The sequence below is a fragment of the Nuphar pumila genome, chromosome 4, assembly GCF_984573655.1.
Source record: "Nuphar pumila chromosome 4, dmNupPumi1.hap1.1, whole genome shotgun sequence".
Classification (NCBI taxonomy): Eukaryota; Viridiplantae; Streptophyta; class Magnoliopsida; order Nymphaeales; family Nymphaeaceae; genus Nuphar; species Nuphar pumila.
In genome coordinates this window covers 139,628,392-139,650,491 of record NC_143252.1, presented here as the reverse complement: position 1 = coordinate 139,650,491, position 22,100 = coordinate 139,628,392, and the positions used below count along the sequence as shown (strand labels likewise).

Below are 22,100 nucleotides of genomic sequence, written 5' to 3'. Positions count from 1 at the left end.
GAGAGTTTTTAATTATAACTGGTCTATGGTTTGCTTGCCAATGAGAAATTATCCTCAATGAATAGAGAGAATTTGTAGAGTTTTATAACAGGGGCTTCTTGTCATTATCCAAGAGAATACTATATAAGATCACCGAAGCTGGATTCATTCATATATCTAGGTAGGTCATGCATGGTTTAATTTGTCTTTAGATAAAGCCCCAAAGGGGTATGGCGTAGTGGGATCATGAGACCTAGGACGCTAGACAGGTGGTCTAGGTTCAAATTCTATAGGAGTCACTCCCTGGCGCAAGCCGAAAGACTCTACGGGGCCAAGGAGTAAGTAAGCCCACGGAGTTTTATACTGTCAGGACAATGATCGTAAGTGCGGCAGACAAAGCTAGTGCGGCTAGGTCTCTAACTCTGGGAGTGGTTTCTCCGTGTAAATATCCAAAAAAAATTTGTTTTGATGAGATAAAGTGACATCTCATGCCCCAAACTTTTGAGGTATGTGCCTTTGCAAATTGAAACCAGTTTAAGGGTAAAACAAACATGTTTATGAGAAATATATGTTGAGACTCACATAATAAATGAGAAAAAAAAAACTTTCCTGATAAAACACTCCCTTGAACAAGGAAAAGTATTCTATGGAGTTTTACACCCAAGGTGCCAGGATAGGCATATGGTCAGTGTTGCACTTATTGACAAACTAAAAATAGGGTTTCCCTAGGACATAAAGAAAGTTAAAAAGAGAATAAGGATTGTGTTTGATTTTTTTTAAGGCCAGCTGGGGTTAGGCAGATCCCTACCAGTTAAACAACTATACTATTGGGTTTTGAACCTGCAACGTCCCAACACAAGATGACGTGCACTAGCTGCTTCTACCAGACAAACGAAACCAGGCCCGTTGGTAAAAATTGTGTTTTATCGGATCAAACAAAGTTTGAGACTTTTGTCACAGCTTACTTTGACGTAAAACTTAACCATCATATATACTCTAGTTAATCTAACCATCATACTCCATTTTTTTTTAGTGGAAAAGTGAATGGAATTAAAAGAAAATATGTACTGAAGATCTCAACACATGCTATACAGTTTGTGTTTACAGGTCAACAAAGCACAAAAAAACCATACAAAACCGTTAGAATACACTGTTTGTTTGTGCAAATAGAGAGTGATGATCATGAAATTTCACTCAATCCAACCCCTCCCTTGGCCAGCAATTGCAGATAGCTAATCACATCAGCAAAATGGCACAAGCAATTAATGGTGTGATAAGGTTGACAAAGAGTCGTGCTTTATTTGAAAACGAAATGTGTGGCCATAGACCCATGGTTTATATATTTCAAACACTTGTTTCACAAGTCTAGGCCCAAATCCTATGAACGTCACCCCTTGTGCAAGTCCAAGCATTACAACTTCCTAAAAGCAAGAGGTAAGCCTAGAGAGTTTTACACTGTTAGGACAGCGACCTTAAGTATGTCTGCCATGGCAAAGTCTTTGATCTTAGATGTGGTCTCTCTCTCTCTCTCTCTCTCTCTATATATATATATATATATATATACATATATATATATATATATATATATATATATATATATATATATATATATATATATATATATATATATATATACTTGTTTCACAATAAAGGAACAAGTATAATCAAACACGTTAACTTGCATCTCAAGTGATTCCAAATCATATGCCATTCTATCTCATGTGATTCCAAATCATATGCCCCCATTTTCTCACATATGCTTGCGCATGGGAAATGAGATAAATGTGAATCGCAGAGGATGATTTTCAATGGGGGCCAAACAAACGTGCTCTAGGAAAAATATCTCGTCTCAAACACAACAGTTTGACTGCATGTCTCTGGTGGCACAAGTGGACACACTTCGACATGCCGACATGGACATAGACATGTATGGCATTATTTTAATATTTTATTTTTATTTTTAATGTTAAAATATTAAAAATATTTTTATTGATTAAAAAACTAAAAAATATGTGTCCTTGTGTCCCGTTTTTTGAAAAATAAATGAACTTTCAAGTTGAACCCGGATCCACATCCTCGAGCCCACGAATCATTGTGACATAGCTTAGGTCGGTTCAGGTGCATTTTTTTTTTGACAAAGAAAGCTGGGGTTAATTAGGCAGATCCCTAGCAGTTATACAACTATACCATAGGGATTCGAACTTGCAACCTCCCAACACAAAGTGACGTGCACTGGGTTCAGGTGCATATTGCCAAGAACCAGTTGGGCCTGGCACGGAAACGAATTGGACAGAAACGGGTTCAGGTCTTCAATTTTTGGTACCCAACATCGATCCACCTTTTAATTGGTCCAAGTTATGGATCCAACACTAGCTATGGGTCTACCGGAAATCAAGTTGGGTTGCGCATAAAAGGTTCATTTTTATAGTTCCGTAGATCTTTACCCTACCCACTTACAACGACCGACGGCGACTATGTTAAACAGTATCAAGATCCGCTTCAACTACGATCCGACCCGATAACTGCCCGTTTTTCACCCGCCCAAGGTAAAAGCGCGAGTTTCGGTAAAAGTACGCTATGCCTATACAAATGCCGGCGCGTTGTGTGTGGGCTTGTTTTTTCGCTGCTTAGGATGTTCATTTAGTAATCATTTAAATCCAGAAGAAGGTCCTTTCTTTTCGGGGAGACCGAAAATAAATCCATAAATTCCGGGTAAGGGCTCGGAATTCCCCTCCCTCTGAGCGATGGCTCCCTCCTCGACCCTCCTTCCTCTCAGATTCTCACTCTACTCCATCGTTTCAGCAAGCGAACTGCTCAACGAGAGCAGGAGATGGAGTCTCCTCCGCCACGCTCGGTACACGATCGCTCTCCTCCTCTACGCCCTCCTCTCTGGCTTCCGCCTCCTCCTCCTCGTCCTTTGCTTCCCTGCCGGAATCCCCCGGTTTCCGGACCACAGACTGGACGGAAGGAGCAAGCCGGCGGTCCTTGACTCCGGAATCGGCCGAGCCCTCGCGCAGATCCTTTCCCTCACGTGCGACATCCCGGTGAGCTCCCGGAAGTACGACGTTGTCCTCGGACTCGCCGATCAGATCATCGAGGAGAACGCCCGACACTGCGGCACCGCGGCGGCGGAGATCAACCAGGCGGTGGTGTCGTCGGCGTTCAGCCGGACCCTCGCGCTTCTGGAGGCCGCGATGGAGGATCGGTCGCCGGATGGGGAGTTCCCGTCGCCGGAGTCGGGAGGGGACTCGCGGGCGCTCTTGCTCCTGCGGGTCGTCAACGCGGCTCGGAGGCGGCTGGGGTTTTGCGGCTGGGGCGGAGCGATCTCGGCGGAGAAGCTGGCTCTGGAGCTGCTGTGGCTGGCGCAGAAGCTGGAGGTCTGCGGGGTCGTCGATGAAGCCGTGCGGCGGTGGGGATCGGCTTCTCGCGTGGCTCGGCTCGCCGTCTTGGCTGACCCTCGTCTCCAGTCATGCGTCGTCAAGCTCTCCGGTAGGCCCTAGCCAGTCGAACGTGTCAAATTACGATTCTATCCTCGCCACGCTTTTCTTTTTATCGATCACTTAGATGGACCATATTGGGTTTGGGTTGATGTCTTATTGTCATCAATGACCATGTACCGGGATCCGGTAATCCTTTGGTCCTTCGCTCCCTGCAGATCCAATCAGCTAAACAAACGGATCTGATTTCGGGTTTGTAATCTGAATACCTACATCTCATAACTCAAAAGAGTATGAATAGGAGATTGTCGGACCGAATTTGCTCGTACCTAATCACGAAGGACCAGACCCGGTTCATTGACATGGCTGAATTGAGGGGTCTTATGGTAATTTTACATGCAACTGGAAAAAAAAAATCTAACACGCGCTGACGCGTTGCACGGGGAATTTCTGGCGTCGTTTTTTTCTTAGATGACGAAAATGACCCTACATCCCTGGATTCCTGGACCCTATGTTGTTTGGCCCACCCTATGTTGTTTGGCCCATTTCTGCATGTTTGGTCCAATGTGCATTTATCCATTTGGTGGCCTGCTATTGCTTGCCCCGTTACCTTGACTATGACTTCAACCCATTGTTGTCAGTATCGGTGCGTATGGGCCTGAATCGGCCGATACTTAAGTGATACTATACTGACCTGAATCGGCTATTTTTTAATAAATGTAAAAATGGCTTAAAATTAATTATTTTAATGGCTTTAACACGAGTCACGTTCTGATTGACACGTAATATTTTTTTAATTAATTTTTGAGGGATTCAGACTGATTCACTTGAGAATCAGTATTCGGCCGTTGGCCAAACGATACAGGTCCGATACTGACAACATTGCTTCAACCTGGTTGGGACGGCAGTGTGGGATATGATCCGACTTCAGCTTTCTTGTGTTGGTTTGGATGAAATGCATGAGCTGTCACTTTGTGCGGATGTGTTCCGGTTTGAGACAATGTTTGGTGCTACTGTACAATACATGAGCCAAACTAGGGCTGAACAGAGGCGTAGCTAGGACTAAGGGGGGCAAACAGGGGTTTTGCAAAAAATGGTGTGATAGTATGGGGTTGGGGACAGCGCCCCCGAATTTTTTTTTGAGATAAAATAAAAAATAGGTACAATTATTAATAAAAATCTATTTCACATGGACAAATCAAACTATTTGCTGCAGTCAGGGCTGGGCTTTTAAAAAATATATATATATATTTAATTGGGCCAGGACGCAGGACTTGGCCCAGTCCTGCCCCAAACCCCCCCCCCGCCCATGGGGCTGAATGAATCCAACTGACATGTTTGGGCTGGCATCGTTTATCAGTGAACCAAGCCCTTGTGTTTAGCCATGCCTATTCAGTTCATTTGTCGTATCCCTAATGAGCCGGCTGCCATAGCCGACTGGTTTAATAAACGGGTCGGGTTGGAGGGTCAGCATACCTCAACACGAACCCGACCCGTTTATTAAACGAGTCAGCTATGGCAAACACGAACCCGACCCATTTATTAAACGGGTAACCCGACATGACACGGTTAACCCGTTTAATAAACAGTCGGGTCGGGTAAACGGGTTGGAGGGTTAGCGGGCGGGTTAGCTGGCAGGTCGGGTTCGGGTAAATGGGTTGACCCGTCCGCTTAACCCATTTATTAAACGGGTTGGTGGGTTGGCATACCCCTCACACGAACCCGACCCGTTTAATAAACAGGTTAGGCGGGTTGACCCGTTTACGACACGAACCCGTTTATGCCAAACCCAAACCCCGGCTAAGAAGCGGGTTGGCGGGTTGTGTCAGAAATTGCCACCCCTAGTGTGTATCATTATTTATTCAACAAGGAGTATGTATTTGATTCTAATTTTTTATGTTGTATATTTTAATGCGATAAAAAAACCAATGGTTGATATTATATTAAATTTTGATGATAAAATATTTACATTTTTTCATCAAATTAATTTGAAAGAAAGTTTGTTTACTAGTAAATAGGCAATGGTAAACACATCTAATGATTTAGATTGAGCAAAAAATACTTCAAAGTATGATTTTTTGAAGGTTCTAATGGGACCTAACAAAAAAAAGGGTAAAACTCTCTCTCTCTCTCTCTCTCTCTCTCTCTCTCTCTCTCTCTCTCTATATATATATATATATATATATATATATATATATATATGGTAAATATTGGCTACTAATAAAGGTAAGGAATTAATGTAAGGTAAGGAACTAATGTGTAGAAATCACATTTTTTTTCAAAATTTTCAATTTTCTGTATATCAAATGTTGGGGATGTGATCTACATGGTTTGTTTAGTAGGAATCTTGTTTTGAATCATGTGTTCAAAAATCAAGGGCCAACAATGTGCCAAAATTTCATAACTCAAAAGATCATATTTTACATTAGAAAAGCACTATCCAAGGCTTGATCCTTAGCAAACAAACCATGCAGAACACATCTATGTGGTTAGATTGAGTGGATACAAATTGCACCTATGATTTCTAGTTCAGTTTCTTACCTTCATTATTTTTTTACACACACACACACACACACACATATATATATATATATATATATATATATATATATATATATATATATATAACTTAATACTTCATATTTTGCATGTATATTTTTCATGTGTCCTTCCCTTTATACACATTCTTTGCATCCTTCTCTTTATATGTTACACAAAATATATATGGTACATAATATATGTATATATTTATCTATCTATAAGAGCCCACCCGAGCTGAGCCTTGTGTTACTGGTGGTACGAAAAGGCCCCAGCGATCCTATGAACTTTTATCCAACCCTTGGACCCTATATAGTAAGGTCTCGCTCCAAATGGTACAGGATTTGGATATCCTACAAGCTTGACGCACACACACGTTATGAAAACAATTGAATATGAACACGTTTGACAGGAGAGAAAATTGAAACTAAATTGTGATTAATTAATTTGACTTGTCAATTGAATAGCATTATGTGTGTGTGGCTTTTCCTTTGTTGCCTTAGTGTTGGCCATAAATGAAGTTCAGCACTTTACTTTGGTTTGGTTGTGTAGTGTTCATATTGAAGAAGATCAAGGAAGTGGGAAAAGAAGGAAACACCAGCCTCGAACAGTCAGAAATACTCCAATTTTTGCTGTGCTGGATGCCACTGCTTTGCCATGCTAGCAACGGCGTGGATGCGCCAGTTTTGTCATCAGTTGAGAGAGCAAACATGGAAAGTGTGATAGAGGAAACGATCGAGAGACTGGCTTTGGAAGATCAGGAGAAAGTATTAAGTGTTTGGCTTAAGCAGTACTCGAGCTCCGCTTCCGATTGGCCTAACTTGCAGCAATGCTACAACAGGTGGTACTCTGCATCCAGGAAACTTATCAGCTGACAAATAGAAGAATACTAAAGATGATCATATGTAAGTTGATATAGATTTCCATAAGGTTTAGGTCATGTACATTGTACTTTTGCATCATCTTCACATCTTTCACTACCCTCATCAGGAATATGCTAGGCATAAGACAGGCACTTTCATCATACACATTCTTCTCCCTTGACTATTCTAAAAATCCTTCCAAGTAGATGATATACAAATCTATTGATATTTATATTAGATCAGTGGTCACTGCATGATTAATAGACCTGGTAAGTATACTTATCAATTTGTTCTTCCCCTTCAATTTTTTTTTTCTCAGAAGATAATTGTATTCTATTTATATAGTAGCAATAACAATGATTAATCTTAAGCTTGTCATATATACATTTTTGTCCAATGCAATGACCATTTTCGAAGTGTTTGTGGAAACAAAATGAAAATGAAAAACACACATGCATGAACACGTGCACATACACGTCTAGATATTTCAGACTGCAAATCTTGGTACCCGCAGAATGGTTGTTAGTGGTTCAACCGACAACTCTCTGACAAAGAACGTGCTGCTGAGTGCTTGATGGCCAAAATTAAAGAGATACTGACGAAAGAGAGGAAGGAAAAAAGAAAAAAAGAGTGCTCCTTTATTCAACATTCTGCAATCAGCTTGAATCTTCTCATGGAACAGAAGCAGTAAAGGTTTTTGTAATTTGACTAATTTTAGTATGTTGTCACTTAAATGAGCACTTTGTTCCGCTAGTGTACAGATCAAGACTGAAAGGTAGCAAGAAGAGTATGGTTCTGTCACCAAAAGGTGCCACTTTGGATCATGCTAGATTGTGCTTGCAGATGGAAAAGGATGGCAGTGTCGGCAGCTCAACTGCTCTAGGCTCCACCACCAGCTAAATCATCCATTCTGAACAGAAAAATAATCACAAAGAAAATGGCTTCTGATATATATCAAACCACTCTGATGCTGACAATTGAGGCTCCTGCAAGACACAAATGGCAATTATAGCTCAGGAGACAACTAGGCCTGTTGACACTAATGCCCATAAATCATGATTCAGTCTGCAACTGTTCTGATGGATACCCTGTTGGATGCAGAGTGCATGATATTTATGCTTAGCTACACACCAATAAAAACAATGCAATCCACTATGCACCATTTGCATAATGCAGGTGGCACTGGTCTCTGTATGCATCTTGGTCCACTTTCCAACTATTCATCCATTATGAAGTTCCCAGTGAGTTCTAGAGATGTTGCAAAGCACCAATTTTTTGGGTAAACTAGATAATGCAGTCAGATAAAATGAACTGCAAACTCTTTAATCATAACTGTCACTCCACAACCAGAAGTGAGAGCACCACACTCAAGGAATTAGAGAATACAGATTTTGTTTATGCTGAAGGGAAAAAATGCACCGAAATTAAAGAGGTAAGTCCTCTGTTGAGTACAACCTAAATGGTGAGGTGCAAGAAGAATTGAAGCAGCAGTTGAGAAACTTTCACGTTCCTCAATAGAAGCTGGAGTTTTTTAGCTGTCTGGGACTCTGGGTGCATATATATCATCCAACTATTCTGAAAAACAGAATACAGAATCATGTGAAGAATAACATCACCTGTGACAACCCCCAGCGGAATACACTTTTCAAGAGAGAGGGAATCGGACCACTTCCTTCAATTCCTACACTGGCATTTTGGACAGTCCAGTGAATGGAATGCATCAAGCTGCCATAGGTTGTTCCGGCTCCATTCTCAATAGCTTGGATGAAAGAGAATGTCATGGCACCAGTCATTGCACTTCCAGAGAGAGCCTGTATCCATGGCAAAATATCCATCCTTCACTTTACCCACTTTTTCCATTAGAAGTTCGTAAAAGCATCCTCAGATTCTGATAGTTATGACCAAATCATTTGCAAAATAGGCATAGAGTTCATGCTTAGGATGAATATTTACTTGCATACATTGGTCAGGTAATTTCACGAAAACACCAGGCAAACAAGCGGAACTGCGTCATAACACTACTGTGATCTCCCAAGTGAGATAAATATAACTTTGCAAAGCCAAAAATTCATACAGATGTAATGTGTATTTTGGGACAAAAAAATGCAACCACTAAACATACTTTGATTTCCATAAATCATAATACATAAAACTAAACTGCAGCTATTCCACTTTAGCAGGACAATGAAGGCTCACATTAAAATCTCTCTGTTCCTCAAAAGGCTCAAGTGTTGGATACTTGTTTCATTCAATAGGAAAAAGATACGGTTTCAACATCTTAACATAACGAGAGTGATCATTTTTCAGCTTCCAATTTGTAAGCAACTTTTTGACATGTCTCATATATTGTGACTTGGGATTTGAATTTCAACTTCTGTTTGTGCTGTTATACTTTGATATAGAGGGATTTTTCAATTTTGTTCAGTCTCTTCTGCTTAATCTCAAATTTGGGTATCCTTTGTGGGACTTGACTTCTAAGATACTAAAAATTATGAAAATGAATTGACATATCAGATTTGAATATCTAAACAGTAATATAATCACTTCAATCTACGTGATATCAGAAAGTATTTTCTTTTTGTCTTTATTTATCTATTTATTGGGAATGGTGTCAAAAATGTGATCTAGACATAGACAGTTTTGGGTCAAGAGCCGGATCTGAACCACAAGAACCACTGGCTATGAGAGATTTCATTCTGCATCCTGCAATTAGAAGCATGATTTGTTTTGCATGGAACAAAAAACTAGGGTTGATTCAAAGTTTCAAACTACTACAACATTATATGGAAGCCCCTATTTTGACCATAGTTGGCAAACCTGGCGAGTTGACTCAGGAATCGCCCGAGTTGACCCAGATCAGACCCCAACTGGGTCACGATTCAGGACTGCCGATCCAACCCATTAAATAAAAAAATTTATCATGTATTTTATTATTTTAATGCATAATTCTTATATAAAGTCACTTGTTATGAAGAATCTAATATTGTTCAATGAAAAAGTTAATAATTATATGTTTTTATAACTTAGCTATTGACATATTAGCTTGAAATTTAGTTATTTTCATGTCTTATTCATGTGCTTACACTATAAAATATAGAGTTCTAACTCGTCCGAGTCACCGAGTCAACCCGCTGACTCAGTGACCCAGTAGGGGTCCGATCCGAGCTCGAGTCACGAGTTTGCCAACTCTGATTTTGACACAGCATACCTAATTGAATTCCCAAAACATGTATGTAGAAGCTCTGGGGAATATTAATCTGCAATGGAACATCCAAGAACCCCCCTGTGCAGGGGAGGATATGGTACAACAGCATATGCATGGTGTTACTTACGGAGGTATCTGCTGATCTTTGATGGTCATCACAACTGCTGAATGAAAAGGCCTCTCCACCACTTGTTCCCTTATATGCTCCTAGTGAACTGTTCTGGTTTTGACACTCAAACATCCCAGCCCTAATTAACATCAGGATAGAGATTAGATATCAGGTACAGCCAAAATTTAAGGACCATGGACTCCACTTACAGATGAATAAAAAGATACATAAATGAAAGTCATGCCACTGTTGTAAAACTGGCACTTAGGATAGGCTCAAAACATGCAATTGAACCAGCTCAGTCTCAAAAGACAAGTATTTCAAGTCTCAGATGAGTTTACCTGCTGAAAAAGGTGAACTTAAAAGACAAGGTTACAGATTTATGAGTCAGAAGATAACTATTCCAAAACTATATCCTCAATAAACCAAAGAACCAACCTCCTCCACTGGATCAACTGAATTTATATGCTAAAGCTAAAACAATCATATGAAGCAAGATAAGCAACTAACCGACCCCATCTCCACACATATGGTAGATCCAGAGCAGTGCCACTATGACAAGCATCTATAATTGCATGGAGTTTTGCTCCATAGGGAAGAGGTCTGACAATGGTTTCATTGATTTCATCATCAACAATGACTCCTGAAGTTTCATAGTCCAAGGGGCAAATTGTCTCATCATAACCATCAATTTCATCACCATTATAGTCTTGTTGCTGTGAGCCATGACCAGAGAAATGGAAGACCAATGAATCTCCTCTTTTACATTCATGTACAAGCCATCTCATCGCCATGCGCATGTTTTGTTTGGTCGGCGTCCGATATGGATCTGTGTCATCTTCTGCAAAAGCACAAGACAGAATAGATTATCAGACTGATTACTTCCATCCATTTATTAGCAGATTTACATAAGCAATTATCTAATGAATTTATCTAAGTTTCTCATATTTGACAAGGGAAAACAGGAAGTAATAACTTTTATTAACACCAAGGAAAGTTGTCTTCCTTTTTGTTTATGAATAGCGATGAAACCATCACATCACTGAAGCATTGGCAAGAAAATGAAAGGTATCTGTGCGGTGCATTTAAACCGTAGTTGGCTTGCGAGTCAGCGGGTCATCTCGGTAACTCAAACGAGTTAGGACTATGCATTTTCTAGTGTTAAGATATGGAAAAAATCAAAATTCATATTGTATAATCACTAAATTTAGCACATGACATCAATGGCTAAGCTTATAATTATTCAACTATACATAACTGTTAATATTTATGATTTAAAAACATATAATTCTTTATGACAAGTATTTATGCATTAAAAGCACAAAATGCATGAAAAAAACACATAAGAGGCATGTGGATCGGCAGTTCTAAATTGGTGACCCAGTTGGGGTTCGATCTGGGTCGACTCGCCAGGTTTGCCAACTATGATTTAAACCTCATGTACTGTAAAGCTGCTGCAGAGCAAACAAAGCTCCTGCTTGCCTGGACAAGACGTATCACCTATGATGAAGATTATCTATGCAATTTATGAAATTTCTTGACACTTATCAGATTTATCACATATATAAATAAATATGTATGTATGTAGGTATGTATGAAAGCTAAGCTGGTGGTTTGTCTTTTCATAATCTAATTGAATTATGTCTTGCAACACTCTGAACACAAATCTTGAATGTAATATGACAAGATCAATGCACCCTCATGCCTGTGCAATTGTTATTTTGTACGGCAGAATAGTTCACAGGCATGTAAATAAAAGCAATCTAGTTCTTGTTAACCGGTTTTAGTTTGTGCCACCATGTCATAATCCAGACCTGTATTATTTGTGAACATTATAAGATCTAGAACTTGGGTAGCAGCCCCTTTTTTCTCCCTTTTTGTCATTGTTATTTCATATAAAAAATAAGCGGCTTCATACTGTTTTTTTTTTTCATGAAGGTTGGGAAAACCATCCTTGGAATCAGAGACCTAGTCACACTGGCTAAGCCTACTGTACTTATGGTCGTTGTCCCAATGATGTGAAATTTGTGGTGTACTCCTTGACCTTTGGGAGTCCCTAAGTTTCCGCTGATCAAGGACTTATCACTTGCCTGTTGGGTCAAATCGACCCCAGAAACTAAAAACAATTGGTACATGCATTCTGTACTAAAACAGAAAATACAGAGAACAAAAGACGCATGTACCTGATGTCCCTGCCATTGCTCGATGATGAAACTTGGGCATCTGAATGAAGTGGGAGAGCCTTCTTCTCTAGGTTTTCTCTGCCTTAGGTGAGTCACAGCACAGAATGACAAAATAGAGCAAGGACCCAACCGTGTATTTGAAACCTTTAGGAAAAACCACTTATGCTTCCCTGCCCTCAACCATGCAGGTATACTAAAAGATTTTTCCCGTAACTGATTAACAGTTACAGATAAGCCCACGACTAAATGAGACTTATCTCTACTTCAAATCGTCGCATATTTGACGTCCATAACTGTTAGTTATAGAAAATAGATCTGGAACCAATCCGGATCCAAATGAATCCAATCCAGATCCAAATTACTAACAATCTCCCACTTGGACAAAAATATGTTATTCCTAAATGATTTGAATTACAACTTGAATAGATTGGCCTTAATTCTATTCGGGTCCAATTTATATTGCTCAACAAAATTCTATACACATAGAGAACTTTAATGCAATATAAATAAAAGAATCAACCTTTATTACAATATGTGATCACATGTACAAAAATGTGTATTTGACTACAACAAAATAGACAAAACTCATCCTTTTTACATGTTTAGCATATAATCCCGGGGCCAAACCCTTAGTAAGAAGATCTGCAACCATTTCTTTGGTACCAATGTTATCAATACACACATATTAATTCTCAGTCTCTTCCTTGACAACAAAGTACTTTAATTCCATATGCTTGCATGATGTAGTACTCCCGTTGTCCTTAGAAAAGGACACATTAGCTTCATTGTCACAATATACCCTAAGTGTTCTCCCAATGGATTCAACCACTTTGAGTCCAAATATGAAGTTTCGCAACCAGATAGCATGTGACGTCGTCTTAAATAGTGCAATGAATTCATACTTCATGGTGTGTGCAGCAATAGTGGACTGCTTCTCACTCCTCCAAGAAATGGCACCACCAGCAAGAAGGAAGATATATCATGTTGTAGACTTTCTACTATCAGGACATCCTCCTAGATCAGCATCTGAATAGCCAATCACTTCAAGGTGCTCCAATCTCTTGTAGGTCAACATATAATTTTTTGTCCCTTGCAAACACCACATGACCTTCTTTGCAGCTGTCTAGTGGGCATGACCTGGATTCGACTGAAATCTGCCAAGAACCCCAATTGCATAGGATATGTCAGGTCGGGTGCAGGTCTGCGCATATTGCAAGCTACCAACAACTGAAGCATATGGTATTTGGTTCATGAGTGCCTTGTCTTCTTCAGTTTGAGGACAATCCTTGAGGCTCATTTTATCCCCTTTAAGTATGGGTGTCGTAGTAGGAAAACAATTCTCCATCCCATACTTTTTGAGAATTTTATTTATATAGGTTTTTTAAGAGAGGCCTAAAACACCTTTTGTTCTGTCTCGACGGATCTTTATGCCAAAAACAAAAGCAGCCTCTCCCATGTTCTTTATCTCAAAATGAAGGGAAAGAAACTCCTTGGTTTCTGTGAGCATGACCTTATCGTTTGTTGCAAGTAATATGTCATCTACATATAATACCATGATTATGAACTTACTTCCACTTGTCTTGAGGAACACACATTGGTAAACGATGTTTTTTGTAAATCCAAAAGTCAGAACGACTTCGGTAAATTTAATATACCATTGGTGGGAGGCTTGTTTAAATCTATATAATGACTTATTTAACTTGCAAATCAAACGTTCAGACTCACCTTTAGAGAAACCTTGAGGTTGATCCATATAAACTTCATCAAGTTCACCATTTAGAAAAGTTGTTTTTACATCCATTTGGTGTAGCTCTAAATCTAAATGAGCTACTAGGGCAAGTACAATCTGTATTGACTCTTTAGTTGAGATCGGCGAATATGTCTCACTATAGTCAATGCCCTCTATTTGGGTAAAATCTTTTGCAACAAGCCTTGCTTTATACTTATCAACATTACCTTTGGAGTTCCTTTTGGTCTTAAAAACCCATTTACACCCAACGGGTTTGACTCCCCTAGGTAATATAACAAGGTCCCACACTTTGTTTTTTACCATACAGTCTAGCTCTTCTTTCATGGCCTCAATCCAAAGTGAGGATTGCTTACTTTCAACAACTTTCATAAATGTTGTGGGATCATCATCTATGAGATTTACGGGCTCCTGTAAATACATCACGTAATCCGGATGAATAGCAGATCTCCTAACTCTAGTGGATCTCCATACAGATGGAGGTTTTTTATCCTCCTGTATGTCCTCTCCAGTATTATCCACTAATGGTTCTTCTATAGTGGGTGCATCACATGTGGGTTCAACACTTGGTTGATAAATGATAGACAATCTATCATCTATCTCAAGGGTATTATCCTTATCCTGAGATTTCTCAAAATTTCGGTTTTGTAATGCATCTTTTTCACCAGAACCATTTTCTAGAAATCTTGCCTTATTCGTTTCTACTATATGTGGTGTATGGGGTGGACAATAAAACCTGTAACCCTTTGACCTTTCTGGATAACCAATGAAGAAACCACTGGTTGTTTTAGGGTCAAAAGCCTTTATGTGGGGGTTATAAAGTTTAGCCTCTACAGAACAACCCTATGTGTGCATGTAAGAAAGGGAAGGCTTCCTACTTGTCCATAACTCGAAAGGAGTTTTTGAAACGATTTTTGTAGGAACCTTGTTCAAAATATGCACGGTTGTCCTTAGGGCTTCACCCCACAAGGTTACAGGTAATGTTGAATAATTCAACATTGCTAGGACCATTTTCTTAAGTGTTCGATTTCGCCTTTCGGCTACACCATTCTAATATGCACTATCGGGCATGGTGTATTGAGGGACAATGCCCTCTTCCTTCAAAAATTAAGCTAATGGTCCTTTTTGTTGTCCCATATCAGTAAATCGCCCATAGTATTCTCCACCTCTATCGGATCTAACAATTTCGATTATTCTTTCTATTTATTTTTCTACCTCTTTCTTGAAGTCTTTGAAAACTTGATAGACCTCAGACTTTTCAAATAGAAGGTACAAATACATAAACCGAAAATAATCATCAATAAAGGTGACAAAATACTTTTGGCTCGTAAAACATGGGGTAAACGGTCCACATACATCGATATGAATGATTTTCAATAATTTGTCACTTCTTTTGGAATTTTTCTTATATGTGTTTGTCTGCTTAGCCTTGATGCAGTCCAAACACGGTTCATTACCTGTAAAATCTAAGGATCTCAAGATCCTTTTTTTCACAAGCCGTTGGACTCTCTCGTTCGAGATGTGTCCTAAACAACGATGCCATAGAAGATAGGATTGATCATCTATCAGGTTACGCTTATTGCCAATTACTTGATTAGTATTAAGAGTTTCCTGGATATAGATTTGGGTTTTCAGACAATACAATCCATCACACAATGATGCAAAACCAATCAAGACATTATCTTTACTGATATATAATTTGGACTGTTCAAACTTCATACAATATCCAAATTTACCAAGTTTTGATACAGAAATAAGGTTTCTGCTATAGGATGGAACATAAAAAATATCTTCCAAATCCAAAATGAAACTACTATCTAATACTATTCTGCAGGTCCCAACAACCTTCACATGAGACTGCATCTTATTTTCGGAGAAGATGCTGCTTTCATGACTTGTTGGTTCCCTCTTGTTCAAAAATGCCTGCAGAGAATTGGAATGTGCACAGTGGCACCTGAGTCAATCCACCAACTATTAATTGGAACATCAATCAAATTACATTCATGAGAAACAAATGACAAGTTACCTTTCTTGCTCAACCAGAGCTGGTACTTTACGCACTCTGCCTTCTTATGTCCCCTCTTTTTGCAGAAGAAACACTTTACTGTAGAAACATCGGACTTAATAAGTGCTTGATTGGGCTGGGAGGCTAACCTTTTCTTGGGCTTCTTCTTAAAAGATTTTTTTTTCGGCCCACTCTTCTGTTGAACCTTATGAGAAGCCATATGTGTACTATGCACCTTCTCACCCTTCAACCTCTCCTCTTCCTCAACACACTTGGATAGGAGATCATTAAAAGTTCATTCGTCATTATGTGTGTTGTAGGAGATTTTAAAGGGACCGTACTCAGCTGACAATGATGCCATAATGAGGTGGACAAGGAAGGAGTCTGAGATAGTCAGCTTCATGTTATTAAGATGTGTGGCTATGTTCATCATCTCTAGTATGTGTTGTCGGATGTTTCTCCCATTCATATATCTCATAGATGTTAACTTAGACATAAGAGTACTGGCCCGAACCTTGTTGGAACTCACGAACTGTGCATCTATAGCAGCTAGAAAATCCTTTACAGTCTTACATGTGGGAATGGCATTCCTTATGTTCTTAGCCACTCTAGACTGCAACACAAGCAGACTGAGGCGGTTAGAACGCTCCCACTTTTCAAAATCAGATTTCTGTTCCAGAGTGCTAGTAGGTGTTAGTTTAGCAGGTTCTTTCTTCCTGAGGGATAGGTCTAAATCTATGTACCCTAAAGTAAATAAAACTGTTTATTTCCATTCTGAGAAGTTAAAACCATTGAGAAAGTGGATACTAGATGAGCCAAAAACTATATTAGGCACTACATAGACAAAAGATAATATTATTGCACGTAATGAGACATGTAAATGGAAAGATAAATACATGAATAAGACTCTTAATTATTTACTCTTTCCTAGGCAAGTGTCAATGGTCATTATGGTCCCACTTTGATGGGTACTCATAATACGAAAATGCACTTCGCCTCTCACTATTCGATAAAATTGAAGGAACATGTATCCAGAGACAATTGACATGGTACCTTTGGGTACTACACATCTCATGTGCTGGGAGACACTTCCTTCATTTTGTCATACTAGCCTCTAAACATAATAATACCATATTTAGATGGCATATTATTTCTATGAGGCCAATACAATTTTAATGTTAAAAAAAATTCTAACTAGACATTTGCAAAAATATACATCAGTTCACTTTGGTGAAAACAGATACATACAAATGCAAATTTCATGTTAATCCCTATATCAACATTGATGTGAATGCTTAAACAATCATGCATACTAAATGGCAATACTACACATATCTTTATGCATTCAAAAAATGTGTATAAATATGTATGAACAGGCATAACATCAATAAAATCATGTATATAAACATTAAAACCGACTCCAAAACATAATGAATCAGTAATATAACTAAATATGCTTTAAAATGCCTCATAAATATGATATGCATGCTCTAAAACATGTATGTCAGTCCTAGAACCCATGAACCAGTCCAAAAATATGATGAACAGTCCCATAAATAAATGTATTGGTTCGAAACTTGATGAACTATAAAAAAAACAGTCTCAAAACGAAAAACCAGTTATGCCAAATTAGAGAACCGACTCAAAAAACCTAGTAACCTGTTTAAATTCACTCAAAATCGGTCCTGGAATGCCCCGTATCGGTCTCAGAAGCCATATGAACCGATACGGTTCATTCCGGGTCGTTCTATCTGTTCCAGATAAGAACGTTCTGTTTAGACAGAACAGATCTATTCTGGGACAACTGTTCTGAACGTTCTATCCATTCCCGAACACTATGTTCCGGGACAGTCGCATAGAGTGTCTGAGACAAATGTTCCTGATGTCTGAAACGTACTGTCTATTCTAGAACACTATGTTCGGGACAGTCGTACCTGGTGTTCCTGGACTTCGGGTTTATGGATCTTGAAACAAATCGACTCGGGTCCAAACCCAGACCCGATTACTGTAGCACCGCCTAATGATTTCAGATTTGGGTTGAAACGGGTATTCCGAATCGGGTCCAGACTCGATCTGATTATCGCTTTCGGGTCCAGGGAAAATTGGGTATTCCGGATCGGGTCCAGACTCAATCCGATTTCTCGAGTATATAAACATCGTTATGATGTTTACGAAAAAACCCTAGCCATCTCAAAGCCCTCTCTCTCTCTCTCTCTCTCTCTCTCTCTCTCTCTCTCTCTCTCTCTCTCTCTCTCCAAAGCATCCGGTGAGGCGGTCGGTGGCTCCGGCGAAACAGACGGCGACGCCCCGACAGGACAGGTGGCGGCGCATCCGGCGGAGCCTGTCGATATCTTCTATGCTAGAGGCTTTCGGAGAAAAGAAAAAACTGGAGAAAGAAAAAAAAATGGTCGACCAGAGGTTTCGTCGGGCTCCAGCGAGCTTATTCGGCCAGCCCCGACCCCCTTCTGTCATCTGACGGTGATCCAACCCCGATCCCTTTCAGCCATCCGACGCGGTGTGGTCTATAGATTCGGCCAGAACCGACCTCCTGCTCTGATAGCAATTATTGGGTCAAATCGACTCCAGAAACTAAAAACAATTGATACATACATTCTGTACTAAAACAAAAAATACAGAGAACAGAAGATGCATATACCTGATGTCCCAACTCGGGCGTCTGAATAAAGCGGGAGAGCCTTCTCCTCTAGGTTTTCTCTGCCTTAGGTGAGTCACAACACAGAATGACAAAATAGAGCAGGGACCCAATCGTGTATTTGAAACCCCTCAACCATGCAGGTATACTAAAAGATTTTTCTCGTAACTGATTAACTGTTACAGATAAGCCCACGACTAAATGGGACTTATCTCTACTTCAAATTGCCACATATTTGACGTTCATAACTGTTAGTTATAGAAAATATATCTGAAACCAATTCGGATCCAAATGAATCCAATCCAAATTCAAATTTCTAACATTGCCCTCATTAATGCAAGAGGCTGACGCTCATGGAAATGGAACCCTCACCACCTGCCTAGTGGCTACTGTTTCTTTTTTGTTTGCTGTGTTTCATCAATTAAGTATCTAATTGGATCGGATCATCATGATTGTTGAATCTGAATCTCACTATTCCTATATCCTAACTTTTTTTCTCGTACAAAAATCTCATATATATATATACATATATATATATATATATATATATATACATATATATATATATATATATATCTGTTTTTTTACCCCGTTTTATAAAATTAAAACCGAAATAAACCCATACGTATTGTTTGCCGTTGTTTTTTTTGACTCGTTCTTTTATATCGTTTTTCTCGGCCATCTTTCTGAATGTGAGACCTTTTCAAATAAAGTATCCATATTTAACGATATTTGCCGTTTCACGTATTGCTAAAAAAAACTATGCTTCGACCCAGACACAAGGGGTTTGGCGTAGTGGGACAGTTTGACCGGCAGTCTAGGTTCAAATCCCATGAGCGTCACCCCCTGCGTAAGCTGAAGCCTGGTGACTCCCTGGGGTCGAGGGGTAAGCCCTCAGAGTCTTATGCTGACAAGACAGCGGTCGTAAGTATGGCAGGCTGAGCCAGCAAGACTAGGTCTCTGCATCTGGGGCGATTTCTCCTAGCAAAAAAACAATATGCTTCGACCCAGATGAAGAACAAAATTTAACATATTTTCTAAACCTAGATTTTCATTGCGTTGGGATCAAGTGTCATTTACATGTGGACCTATCTTTGGGTCTACTCAATTAAAATTCCGCATTTCAGCATATATCTAAAATAAAATTTGGACTAATCCATCCATATTTGGCATGAATATCAAGAAAAGAGAAATTACCAGTGAGCATGAGGATGCAACTCTCTGCAAAACCAAACCTCTGGCACAGCAAATACTTCATGCACATGACATCATTAATGGTACCCTGCAGCTCATAACTTCTAGACCTGTAACTAATTCCACAAAGAAGAGCTCTCTTGTTCCCATGAGCAGGTGGGAAGGGAAGCGGGCTGCTAATATGGTATGAACCATTGGAGCCCTGGAAACTTGGCTGTGGAGTACCATTAACATATGCATTGTTAGGATATGCCACATAGTTCAAAATTCCTTTGAGCCAAGTGATGGCCTGCCGGGTGCGGTCGCGCATCCGAACCCTGGTTGTACCCCCACATGCTGCACACCATACACTTCTAGCACCAGGTCTAACAAGTAGCTTTGAACCACAAACAGCACATTTCATCTGCCTATCTACTCCCATACAAGCACAGGAGTATAGCTAATTAAGTGCCTACAGAAGGTTGAAAGGGATACAACAGAAAGGAAGATGGAGAAGAATAAGAAGGAATGGAAAGAAAGGCCCCCTTTATTCTTTCTTAGCTGCAAGGGAGAACCTGATTCCACTTTTGGCGTGGGTGCATGAAGTCATGTATGAAATATCAGTGCTCGGATATTATGTAGTGCGCAATAGGTTACTAGGCATAAGGCATGACCATTAGCAAAATGATTTGTGTCACCCTCTTGTTTCTGTACAACAAGCCAATGAAAGCTTGCTGCCAGGTGCTTGATGCACCTACTTGTCCAGATAAATGGGATAAGCTTGGAAATTGCATTGTGCTCCAAAATAGAACATCCCACCTTGTCCCATTTATCTGAATAAATGATTGCATCCAAACACCATCTTGGGAAGAAATCAAATTATTCATTCATGAAACGCCCCAATGTTTCCTCAATAACTGCTGTGATAAAGTGACTTATCCATTTCTTCTATGGCCAAAAACCCCATTTTTTTTATTGCTTCCATTTTATTTCGAGTTATTTTAATTACCCTTTCTATCCCCAGAAAGAAATAGAAATTTTTCAGGAACACAGTTGATCCTCATATCAGTGTTTCAGCTCTCCATGTCAAGTTCCGCAATTGTTCATCATATACACATTAATCTCTGGACAAACAAGTTTGAGGTCTCGTAAATGAGCCGAATAAACTGAACATATATTGTTGGGGCTCGATTAGTTTACAGCTAGGCCTTGCTCGGTCTCGGCTCTCTAGCTTGTGCAAGCCAAGCTGAGCTCATACGAGCACGAGCCATGTTTGTTTGACAGATGAGATAGATAAACCTTATGTGAACTATATAAACGAGCCTAGATGAGCCGAGCCAAGCCAAACACCCAGCGTTTGTACTTGGCTTACTTAGACAATACGAGCTGCTTGCAGCTGGGCTTGCCAAGCTCATTTGATGAGTTTGAACGAGCTTAGCAGAAGCTGAGCCATGAGCTGCCCAGTTCATTTACTAGCTCTAGCCCTAGTGAGGATAATTCTGGCTCATTTGTAAGAGAATGATTCTCACGAGCCTGTTTTCACACCATCTAGCAAATGTGCGAGAATGTAGTGTGAAAATGAATCTCACAAGCCCATTCTGAAAGTCTAGCAAAAGTGCAAAAATTGTTGGTGCATTAATAAACCAAATCCGATGCATTTACTCATACATAGCGAGATTGTATTTCATGTGGGTGACCCTGTGAATTGAAAACACATTCTCATTTTGACATCTGATATTGGCTTACTTTCACATTTGATTCATTTGCACAGTTAAAAAGTGCAGTCAAATGTGTCCTTAAGAGTCTAATCAATAGTTGAAATTTGAGACTGGGAATTCTAATGTCTCGGCTTATCCTAGTCATTTGATGCCCTGATGAGCAGGAACATAAAGAGGTCGGACCGGGCACAATGTTCCTACTCTTGGTTTGGCCTAAAACAGATTTTAGCATTGCATAGATGTTCATAACATCATAGGATTAAACTTGGATGCATCAGACTGAACATGTCAGATCTGTTAGAGTTTACAATAACAAGCATACAAGCACATATTTGTATATTCAGCAGTGCAGTCAAGTCTGATTCAGATTTCAGGGGAACTCCTGGCAGTAGTGTCAAGATTGCTTCAGGTAACTATGCTGATTGGGAAGAAAAAGAATTCTATCGATAGGCACATGATTAAAGTGGACACCAGTATTGTTCTAGTGATG

At 39.6% G+C, this 22,100-nt stretch overlaps 2 protein-coding genes across 5 annotated transcripts; one reads left to right on the top strand and one right to left on the bottom strand.

Moving 5' to 3' along the window:
• Window positions 1–2,700: 2,700 nt before the first annotated feature.
• On the top strand, window positions 2,701–9,232 carry LOC149841305 (uncharacterized). 4 transcript variants are annotated; one of them, XM_090003746.1, is made up of 3 exons: window positions 2,701–3,468; window positions 6,507–6,859; window positions 8,998–9,232. In XM_090003746.1, exons 1-2 carry the CDS (start codon window positions 2,724–2,726, stop codon window positions 6,827–6,829), a joined length of 1,068 nt encoding a protein of 355 aa, XP_089859872.1. In that variant the 5' UTR covers window positions 2,701–2,723; the 3' UTR covers window positions 6,830–6,859; window positions 8,998–9,232. The 4 variants fall into 4 exon arrangements, with proteins under 4 accessions (XP_089859872.1, XP_089859874.1, XP_089859873.1 ...); XM_090003748.1 differs by having other exon boundaries at window positions 8,995–9,232; XM_090003747.1 differs by lacking the exon at window positions 8,998–9,232 and adding an exon at window positions 7,332–8,353.
• LOC149841304 (metacaspase-1-like) lies at window positions 7,679–20,234 on the bottom strand. The gene is made up of 5 exons (XM_090003749.1): window positions 19,917–20,234; window positions 10,642–10,972; window positions 10,150–10,270; window positions 8,434–8,628; window positions 7,679–7,803 (listed from the first exon to the last, which is right to left on the bottom strand). Exons 1-5 carry the CDS (start codon window positions 20,221–20,223, stop codon window positions 7,744–7,746), a joined length of 1,014 nt encoding a protein of 337 aa, XP_089859875.1. The 5' UTR covers window positions 20,224–20,234; the 3' UTR covers window positions 7,679–7,743.
• Window positions 20,235–22,100: the final 1,866 nt, after the last annotated feature.

What these genes read in the sequence shown, in the direction of transcription:
- LOC149841305 (XM_090003746.1), top strand. Translation starts at nt 2,724, where the DNA reads ATGGCTCCCTCCTCGACCCTCCTTCCTCTCAGATTCTCACTCTACTCC. An exon ending in ATGCGTCGTCAAGCTCTCCG is followed by an intron (nt 3,469 to 6,506) that starts GTAGGCCCTAGC and finishes TTGGTTGTGTAG; the next exon opens with TGTTCATATTGAAGAAGATC.
- LOC149841304 (XM_090003749.1), bottom strand. Translation starts at nt 20,223, where the DNA reads ATGCGCGACCGCACCCGGCAGGCCATCACTTGGCTCAAAGGAATTTTG. An exon ending in TATGTGTGGAGATGGGGTCG is followed by an intron (nt 10,271 to 10,641) that starts GTTAGTTGCTTA and finishes GATGTTAATTAG; the next exon opens with GGCTGGGATGTTTGAGTGTC. An exon ending in AAAGATCAGCAGATACCTCC is followed by an intron (nt 8,629 to 10,149) that starts GTAAGTAACACC and finishes CCATGGATACAG; the next exon opens with GCTCTCTCTGGAAGTGCAAT.